The sequence below is a fragment of the Peromyscus maniculatus genome, chromosome 6 (genome assembly GCF_049852395.1).
Source record: "Peromyscus maniculatus bairdii isolate BWxNUB_F1_BW_parent chromosome 6, HU_Pman_BW_mat_3.1, whole genome shotgun sequence".
NCBI lineage: Eukaryota > Metazoa > Chordata > Mammalia > Rodentia > Cricetidae > Peromyscus > Peromyscus maniculatus.
This window is the reverse complement of record NC_134857.1, coordinates 84890346-84900932: the sequence shown is the minus strand read 5'-3', so window position 1 is coordinate 84900932 and position 10587 is coordinate 84890346. Positions and strand designations below refer to the sequence as shown.

Here is a 10587-nt window from a genome sequence, read left to right as displayed (position 1 = left end):
AAGGTAGGACGTGCCGCAGCGGCTGCCCTGTTGGTCGAAACTAGGTTTGGATCCCGCACTCATTCGTGGCTGCGGCTTGGAAGGCAGCCCTTCTGCCATTCCCTTCTGCTGCAGCCTGCAGAATAGGTCCTTTCCCTCTGCTACAGCAGATGCACCGCAGGGAAGACCCGGCGGAGCGGACGCCGCTCTCTTTTAAGGACCCAGTGCGCCCCCAAGCGGAGGAAGAGCGGCGGAACCGCAGCGGAAGCACGGAGAAGGAGGAAGGGCCACTTTCATGCCCGCCTTCCCCGGGGGCGGGGCCAGCTCAGGCCTCGCCCCGTCTGGACTCCATTTCCGACGCAACCTCGTCCTGCGGCTCCGATTGGCTGGCTTCTGAGCGTGAGGACGTTGCGTCGTGGGGCGGGGCGGGCGAGCGGTGTCCGTCAGGGCTTCGGCCGTACGCCCCCCACTGCCGTCCCCTCCCCCGCGGCCGCGTCGTTGCCACCTTTCGCTTGCCTTGAGAGGGGACAGGTGACGGCCGGGGCTCTGGGTGGCTGGCGGCTTGGCCTCCGGGCATCTGTCCTCAGCCGCCTCTCTGAGCCAGCCTCGGTCCTCGAGCGGGTCCCGGCCGCGGGAAGATGGCGGCCGCACCCCGCGGCGCCTGCGAGCAGCGGCGCCTGGGCTGTGGGTCGGGACCCCTCGCGCGGCCGCTCGTCCTTGCGCAGGCGCTGCTGCTGCTGCTGCTGCTGCTGCCCGCCGCCCGGGCCGGCCTGTGCCCGGCGCCCTGCGCCTGCCGCCTTCCTCTGCTGGACTGCAGTCGCAGGAAGCTGCCCGCGCCCAGCTGGAGGGCACTGTCAGGCCCGCTGCCCCCCGACACCTCCAGCCTGTGAGTAGAGGAGGGCCCGAGGGCGCGGTCGCTAGCCCGGGTTCAGGAGGGAAATTGCCCTGCGGAGATTGTGAACTTTTGAGTGTTAGGTTTCCTGGGACTCGTGGGAAGATTGGGACTAAGATCTGGGGCCCCTCGAGTTTGTGATGCTCTGGGCTGGGGATGTTGAACGTTGGACTCAACGGATCCTGAGCGCAGCGGATACTGGGGATGGTTGTGGGCCGGGTCCAAGTGCGAAGCCCTCTTTGGGCTGCATCATTTTTGTGTTGCAGCTTGATTGGTCCTTGGGCACGTGATGCAAACACGATCTCTCCCAAAAGACACAGGAGGAGCTCTCTTTTGTCCCCAATTCTCCCATCGGCTCATTCATTGTATGATTCAGTTTCAATACTTGACAGGGTTAAAAAACCTCATCATGCATAAGGAAGGTCATTGCTGACCTCGAATATTTTTGTAAGAGCAGTATTCTTTAGTAGTCAATTTAAAGAAGGGAAAGAATTTTTTCTTCCCAAATCATGATACTTTGTTTTCACTACATTGCTTTGAGGCAAAGAACCTTCACATCAGATCTCTCTCTTTGTTTATGTGTTGAGAACCCAATACAGTCGTTGAGTGGATACAGGACTCGCTCTGACTTCAAATCCTGACAAACTTGTATTAGCTAGTGGCACCTGGAGAGCTCATTGGTCTGAGTCAGTAGGTATTTAATACTGTAATTATGGGACTTCTTAGCCACCAACATACAGTTATATTTCTGCCACTAACTGAGCGACATGCGCATTAATTATTGTCTTCTAGAGTTACCTCTTAAAAAGAGTTACCACTGAAAATACTTGGGGATGTAATTAAAATGTGAAAAATAGTTGGGTTCTCATTGGTAATAGAATACAGATAGAACATCTGTATTGCAGAGGTTAAGTATATATTTGCAGTACGTATTTATAGGTTAGCATAGACAGGAAAGAAGCTAACTCGTATATTCATTGAGGAAAATTAGCAACTGCTACAGTTAACATCGAATTAGAACATAGCACAGATTCTGTCATTTTGTGGTGGTGACAGCTGTAGCTAATTCTGGTTTATTGACTCAAAATTTAAGATTCTTATCATCATGTAATGTAGTCTGAAAACATAGCATAGCATCTTCCTTAAACAGCAGGTGTTTTTTTTCAAAGAAATTATTGAGATAGCTACCTGATTATGATAGACTGAATCTGACATAGGTTTAAACACAATACGACTTAATGTAACTGTGATTGAAATAAATAAGGCCTACTTTTGGAGATCCTTCACTGAGGCTTGCTGAGCATGCTTGTTTAGCATGCATGAAGGCCAGGGTTTGATCACTAGCACTGAAAAAGAATAATCATTAGTAGGTAAATAGTAATTAGAAGTAATGCTACCAAAAATGCAAAATGTCACCAGAAGCTGACATTTAGTTGTTTGTTTTTGTTTGTTTGTTTGTTTTTTTCTCTTGTGTTTTGAGAGGAGGTATTGCCAGGTAGCCCAGGATGGCCTCCAACTGTCTATTCTCCTGCCTCAGTTTACTTAGTGCTGCCTCACCATTCCCAGCTTTCATTCAGAAAATTTTAATGTTCTGTAATGAAATTGACATTTTTGCTGGGTGGTGACGACACAGGTCTTTAATCTTAGCACTTGGGAGGCAGAGGCAGGTGGATCTCTGAGAGTTCATGGCCTGCCTGGACTATAGAAAGAGTTCCAGGACAGCTAGGGTTGTTACACAGAGAAACCCTGGCTTCAAAACAAAAAAAAGGATGTTTTCAGTTGAAGTGAAATGTCTTAGAGAATGATTCTCTTATAGAAATGTAATTGGGGGGAGGGTGTTGGAGAGATGGCTCAGCAATTAAGCAATTAAGTGACTTCCAGAGGTCCTGAGTTCAATTCCCAGCAACCACATGGTGGCTCACAACCATCCGTAATGAGACCTGGTGTGTAACATGAATCTTAAAATGGTTTCACAAATTGCTAAATGGTTTTGTAATAAAAAACCCGAGCCAGATATTGGGGTGAAAGCTGAAAGATCAAAGAAGCAGAGCAGCCACAGCCACCCCTTCTGACCTCACCAGCTCCTCATCCAGAAAGAGCTCTGGCCAAAAGGGCTTCAGCTGAAAGGGACGCTTCTGCCGAAAAGCCTTAGTTCCTGTCTCCCCATGCCTTATATACCTTTCTCTGCCCAGCCATCACCTCCTGGGATTAAAGGTGTATGCTTCCCAGTACTGGGATTAAAGGTGTGTGCCACCGCTGCCTGGCTCTGTTTTCTCTCCTAGACTGAGTCAATCTCATGTAGTCCAGGGTGGCTTTGAACTCACAGAGATCCAGATGGATCTATGCCTCCCAAGTGCTAGGATTAAAGGTGTGTGCCATCACTGCCTGACCTCTGTTTAATCTAGTGGCTTGTTCTGTTCTCTGATCTTCAGTCAAATTTTATTAGGGTACACAATATATGACCACACTGGTGCCCTCTTCTGGCCTGCAGCAGAACACTGTATACATAATAAATAAATAAATCTTTTTAAAAAAGAAAAAAAAAAAAAAGAAATGTAATTGAGTCTTCCATTAGCACAAAAACTCATAAGACTGTTCAAGGATAGGATTGTATTGTTTTAAGCCCAGGCTGAAGCATTCTTCAGCAATTGCTATTAGCTGCATAATCGCCAGGTATACTTAGGGTTCCTTATGTTATCTTGAATTTTAGAGCACATTCAGTGTTTTAAGAAAACTCAAAAACTCAAACTTACAGCACTCATGAAAGTAATTGTATACAAAATTTGTTAATCCTGTTTATTATTATTTTTTCAGTGCTGGGTATTGAATCTAGGTTTTTAGGCATGTTAGAGAACTGCTGTATTATAGAGCAACACCTCAAGCATAACTGTTTTGTTTGTCAGTTTATTGGACATGGTCTTTATGGTTCTCTGTCTTAGAAATTCTCTAAAATACTTGGTTTTTCAAAATTGGATTCCTTGGGCACAGAACTCGTTATTGTGTTTCATTTAATTAAGCACACACCTACATACATAGATTGGAGGGCCCAGTAAAATTGTAACTTCTTTTCTTTTTTAAAAATATTTTATTTATTGTTTGTATGTATGACCATGTGTGGAGGTCAGAGGAAACTTGTAGAAGTTGATTCTCTCCTTCTACCATATGGGTCCCAGTGGATCAGACTTTTGCCCTCAAGCTTGGTGGCAAATACTCTCACCTTCTGAGCCAGTAGTTCTCAATATTTCTAATGCTGTGACTCTTTAATGCAATTCCTCATGTTGTGGTGACCCCCAACTGTAAAATTATTCTCATTGCTACTTCAAAACTGTAATTTTGTTACTGTTATGAAGCGTAACATAAATATCTGTGTTTTCTGATGGCCTTAGGCAAACCCTGAGAAAGGGTCGTTCGACCCCCAAAACAGAGTTGTGACCCACAGGTTGAGAACTGCTGCTCTGAGCCATCTTCCCAACCCAAAGCGATAGCCCAGGCTGGCCTGGAACTTGTGGTCCTTCCCCCTCTGCTTCTGCCTCTTCAGCCTGTCTACTTGTGTGGACCACCACAACTGGCTGAACTTTGTATTGTCTCCGTAGCTCTCCTTTTCCAGCCGCGTAGTTGGTGTTATGGTTTGAATGTGAAGTATCTCCCACAGGCTCACATGTTGAGAACTGGCATTGTTCACAATCCCTTTCTGTGTATGCCTGCTTCCTGGTGGTTGTTTTTTTTTGTGTTTTTTTTTTTTTTTTGTGTGTGTGTGTGTGTGTGTGTGTGTGTGTGTGTGTGTGTGTGTTTTGTTGTGGTTTGTTTGTTTATTTGTTTGAGACAGGAACTTACTGTATAGCCCTGGCTGGTCTGGAACTCCCTCCATAGAACAGACTGGCTTTGAACTCAAAAATGTTTGCCTATTTCTGCCTCCCAAGTGATGAGTCACCACACCTAAGGGGGGATTGTAAGGTTTGTTTCCTTGTTTAATTACATTTGTTTATATATTTATTGAGTGTGTGGGTGGGCAGTACATGCTGTGGTGCATATGTGGAGGCTAGAGACAATCTATGGAAGTCGGTTCTCTTCTGCCATGTGGGTCCAGGTATTGAATTCAGGGTGCCATGCTTGGCGGCAAGCCTTTTACCTGCTAAGTCATCTGGCTGGTTCCTCATTCTGTTTTTGTTACAATAACTAAGACTTGTTTCCATTTGTTCCTTTAGAATAGTTGTGAATATGTTAATTCTTTACTACACAGAGGACATTAGCTTCCTTTGAATAACTCTTAAGTTTTTCATCAAGTCTCTATAAATTTACAGTCTCAACACTGTTCAAAAGTCCAAAGTCTCAGCAGGGTGGTAGTTGCACACGCCTTTACTCCCTGCACTCAGAGGGCAGAAGCAGGTAGATCTCTGAGTTTGAGGCCATCCTGGTCTATAGATCCAGTTCCAGGACAGCCAGGGCTACACAGAGAATGCTTGTCTTGAAAACCAAAACCAAAACCAAACAAACAAAAAGTTCAAAGCCTCATCTAAGGCCAAGGAAGTCTTAATTGGGAGCCACTTGTAAAATCAAAAAGCAGGGTTCCTACTTATAATGTATAATGGAATAAGCATTATTCCTAAAGGATAAATGGATGCATAACAAAAACGATCAGACCAAAGGAAGACTGAAACTTGTCAGGGCAGACATCAGACCCTGAAGCTCAGTGTCTGGTATCTGGGGCTGTGGAAGCATCTTCAGTTCTCCAGTGGACTTGGGTAGCACCATCTTTCCAGTGCATAGGGGCCATGTGGTCTTTCCATTGGGCCTACCTCACTTGATGCCTTCTGATTTTCTTGTGGAACTTAACACATTTCTGGCATCGCCAGTGTCCTAGGGTTCTCCATTGTACCTTTGGTTTCCTCCTCATAGTTGCATGTACAGCCTACTTAGGGTGTCCCTGTGGGGAATTTGATCCTGCTATAGTCTGCCTGGCCTGGCTTTCTGGAACCTTGACTCAAGTCTCCAAGACTTCCCACTCTTGCATTATGTGTGTTTGCAAAACTAGTACTATGTTGACAGTACCATGTTGGAGATACTAACTACTTAACCCTGTTGGACCACAGCTATCTATGGGAGCTATTGAGTGCTTGCCTAGCTGAAAACATTTATTTCCCTGTGAGGTTTTCTGTGGGACTGTACTCTTAGTTCAGCTATTCTCTTTTCTAATGAATTTATATTTTTACAAGTTGGAGCCTTGATGGATAGTGTCTTCCACTCACGGCATCTTTTCTGTTGTCCCTGTGGAAAGTGTGTGATTTTTCCTCAATGGTGCCAGTCTCAACAAATGTAGCTGATTTGTCCATACTCACTACTTTAAGCAGGTTCATGTTCTTTTTCCAGCTCAACTGCTCATTTTCTGTATATTTTCCACTTTCTGATTGAATTCTCACTATAAACTATTTACTAAGCATACTGAACAGTAACCCTGCTGCCGTCTGAATGTATGCTGTTTTGAAATTTCTTCCATCAAACATAGTCAATTATTTTGAATTCAGCCTCACCAAAAATTTCAAAACACAGGTAGAATGCAGCCACATTCCTTGTCAGAATGTAATGTGAATGGCCTCTAATCTAATTCCCTATAGAGTCCTTGTTCTCTGAAGCCTCATGAGCATAGTTATCAGCAATTTAGTATCAGTGTGTGGCTCACTAACCTCTGCCTCTTAACATTCTAGAGCTTCTCTAATCCATAGCTCAAAGTTATTCTTTCTTCTTGCAAACCAGTTCTAAGGCCCACAAAACAAGATGATCAGCAAACCCCCCCTCCCCCCAGACAGGGTGTCTTTGTGTAGTCCTGGAACTTGCTTTGTAGACTGGGCTGGCCTTGAACTCACAGAGATCCACCTGCCCCTGCCTCCAGAGTGCTGGGACTAAAGGTGTGTGCTACCACTGCCCTGCTAGCCCCACTTTTTAGTATGGATTTTTTTATATTAGTTACTTTTCTTGTTGCTGGACCAATTACCTGCTGTGTATCAACTCAAGGGAGGAAGGATTTGTTTTGGCTCATGTTCTGAGAGATGCAGACTATTCTGACTTGCTCACAGCTAGGTGAACCAGGAAACAGCTTTTTTGTTGTTTGAGACAAGGCCTTGCTAAGTAGTCCATGCTGTTCTCAAACTCATGAGTCTCCTGCTTTTGCCGCCTGAGTGCTGGGATCATACTGTGAACTGTCACACTGGACACTAGTATGTCTAATTTTTGACTTGTGGCATTATGTGTCATTACGTTGCTGCTCAAAAGTTTAGGACTTTGGAGCATTTTGGATTTTCTGGTTAGGAATGCTTAATATATATATTTGATGTTTTCAAGACAGGTTTTTTTTTTTTTTAAATCAGCCTATATTTTTAAATCTTTCCTAGTTATACTTAATATCCAGTGTTAGTGGAGAACCATTTAGTCAAAATAGTTTAGAGTGCTAGGGCCTTGCTCCTGCTAAGCAAGTCCTCTAAGCTCTATCTGCGGCCCAAGTTGTCATTGCCTTAAATGCCAATATAGGAGATCTGTGATTGGCTTAATTCTTCAAAATTCCTTTATGTTTTGGGAGACACACTTAAGTACTGATCATTGTCTCGAGTATGCTTTATTTTTATTAAAAATGCTTGGTAGGGGCCTAGAGAGAAGGCTCAGCAGTTAAAATCGCTAGCTGCTGTTACAGGGAGTAGGGTTCAATTCCCAGCACTCAAGTGGCAGCTCACAATCATCTGTAACTGGGGGATCTGATGCCTCTTCTGTTTTGTTCGCAGGTCCCAAGCATGCACATGATACATAGACATACATGCAGGCAAAACACCATACACATAAAATAAATTAAAAAAAATAAACCCCTTTATATTTCCAGTATACAACATGCGTAATCAAGGGAGTAATCATGTTCTTGATTTTTATTACTATAATTACATAGTTTCCTAATGCTTGAAAATGCATCTCTCATCTTATTATGTTATTATATTATATTTTAACATCTCATCATGTTAAAAAATAGCATTTTTAACAAATATATTTTTATTTTTAATTTGTCTGTCTGTACATACAAGTGCCTGGAGATTGGAGGCATCCAATCTCCAATGAAGCTGGAGTTACAGGGCATTGTGAGCTGCCTGACATAGGGACTAGGAATTGAACTCAGGACCTCTTGAAGAGCACTGTGTGCCCTGAGCTGGTGACCATCTATCTAACCCAATCTTATAGTTCTAAAATTGTATGTATTTTATATGTTTTGTTCTTGATTTACTTTGTGTGTGTGTGTGTGTGTGTGTGTGAGAGAGAGAGAGAGAGGGGGGGGGGAGGGAGGGAGGGAGGGAGGGAGGGAGGGAGGGAGGGAGGGAGGGAGGGAGAGATTAATTCGAGAAATCCCGGGAGTCTGCTTAACGGGTGAAAGGAATTTATTAGGAAAGAAAACTCACTAGACAGGAGAGTCATGGAAGGGTCCTGGAAGGCTGAGGTACTGTCCCACACTGTTCTGCTGCCTGAGTCAGTCCCCACCATCCAAGCCCTTGTGGGAGAGAAGATAACCTTATATGTGTGTCTCAGGTCTTAATGGTAGCCCCGAGGCCACGCCCCAGGGGCAGGTACTTCAAGGTTATAGGTAGAACAGTTACCTGCTACATACAGTACTTAAGGTCATAGTCAAAACAGATGTCCACTACAAGAGATTGATTGCGAGATTGTTCTTCTATATTATTCCTTGAGGGAAGGACTCTCAGTCACACCAAGATCTGGTTGTGCTAGCTAGCTTGCTGAGGGGGGGGGACCCCTGTCTCTCTCTGCCTTTGGAGACTGGAATTACAGGTGGACCACCACACCTAGCCAACATTTATGTGGGTTCTGGGGCTCTGAACGCTAGTCTTTAATCTTGCCTGCTGAGCCATCTTCCCATCCCTTATTCTTTAAAGGTCGTCCTAGCCTAATGAAAAACTGGCATTTAACCAATGGAGAAAGATCATATTAAAAGCTTAGCAAAAATGTTTTAAAGAAGGGTTTTGAACGCCGGGCGGTGGTGGCGCACGCCTTTAATCCCAGCACTCGGGAGGCAGAGCCAGGCGGATCTCTGTGAGTTCGAGGCCAGCCTGGGCTACCAAGTGAGTTCCAGGAAAGGCGCAAAGCTACACAGAGAAACCCTGTCTCGAAAAACCAAAAAAAAAAAAAAAAAAAGAAGGGTTTTGAATGCATTGTTATATTTTCTTTAGTGTGCCAAAGTAGATGACTCAACATTCTCTATATTACTCTAATCATGAAAATGTTAGGTTGTTCACAGTTCATACAAGTAAAAAAAGAAAGAAAGAGAAAGAAAGAAAGAAAGAAAGAAAGAAAGAAAGAAAGAAAGAAAGAAAGAAAGCAATTTAAATAATTTTACCTGTTGTGTGATATTTTGTATATGTTCTAACAAAGTTTGCTTGGATATCAGAGAGAGGAGCTAGCCACTAGTTAACCATAGAAGCCAGGCAGTGGTGGCACCTTTAATCCAGCACCTGGGAGGAGGAAGCAGGAAGATCAGGAGTTCAAGGCCACTCTGGGCTACATGAGATTGATCCAGTCTAAAAGAAACAGCCAGGCTATGGTGGTACAGCCTTTGATCCCAGCACTAGGGAGGTGGAGACAGGAAGATAATGCCAATGGAAATGGGATGCAGCCCATTCATTCTGAGGATTCCTAGAGACGGGATGCTCTAGGAATCGGTCTGAGATTTCATAGAGGTAAGAAGTTTCTGGTGGCTGGCTCATCTGCTTTTCTGATCTTTCAGCTTTCACCCTCAATATCTGACTCTGGGTTTTTATTGTTAAGATAATTAGGATTGTGCAACATTTATCCCAACCAAATTACTAAGTTTATATTTAGAACAATCCTCAGAAGAATGGAATAGGTTATATAAACTTTTTTTTTAAAGGAATGTGTGTTCTTTACCCCTGCTTCCAAAAGGGGTGGGGGCTGTTATGTTATTTGTAAAATAGTTGCCAGGATAACTAGTGATGAACAAGTTTACAATTAAGCAATGAACAGTTCAACAGTAGAACGTGTACTGTAATAAGAATTAGAAACTAAATGCTGTTTCTTTAGGGTTTCTCTTATTTTGTATTTCATATATTTGTTTCAAAATACTATTACAGCTTGTTCAATTTATTTATTTATTTATGCTCATATAATTTAAATCATGGCAAGTTTCATTGGCAAAAGTATAGACAATCCTGAGCATAAGAGTCTTTCTTTGGGAAGCTGTTAAACCTGATGCTGGGTTAACTATGTTACCATTTAAAGACTAGGAGATGGGCTTGGTGGGTAAGAGTGCTTGCTGTGAAAGCAAGGTGACCTGAGTTACGATCCCCAGCACTCATGTAAAAGGTGGACATGGCTGTAGCTAGAGTTTTCCTGCCTGGCCCACAGTCAGGACAAATCTCTGTCACCCGCCAGTCCCACAGCTGCTCAGACCCAACCAAGTAAACACAGAGACTTATTTTGGTTACAAACTGTATGACCGTGGCAGGCTTCTTGCTAACTGTTCTTATATCTTAAATTAATCTATTTCTATAAATCTATACCTTGCCACGTGGCTTGTGGCTTACTGGCATTTTCACATGCTGCTTGTCCTGGTGGGCAGCTGGCAGTGACTCATTCTGCCTTCCTGTTCTTTTATTTCTCCTCTCTGTTAGTCCTGCCTATACTTCCTGCCTAGCCACAGCCAATCAGGTTTTATT

At 43.8% G+C, this 10587-nt stretch overlaps 1 protein-coding gene across 2 annotated transcripts in view; it reads left to right on the top strand.

The window, feature by feature from the left end:
- Positions 1 to 374: 374 nt before the first annotated feature.
- The window catches only part of Lrig2 (leucine rich repeats and immunoglobulin like domains 2), a 63302-nt gene continuing 53089 nt past the window's right edge, over positions 375 to 10587 (top strand). Inside the window, exon 1 of one of the 2 annotated variants that reach the window (XM_042279642.2) lies at positions 375 to 865. In XM_042279642.2, the coding sequence (XP_042135576.2) occupies positions 618 to 865 (248 nt within the window). In that variant the 5' untranslated portion in view covers positions 375 to 617. The remainder of the gene's footprint in view (positions 866 to 10587) is intronic. The other variant, XM_042279643.2, reaches the window with a different exon arrangement.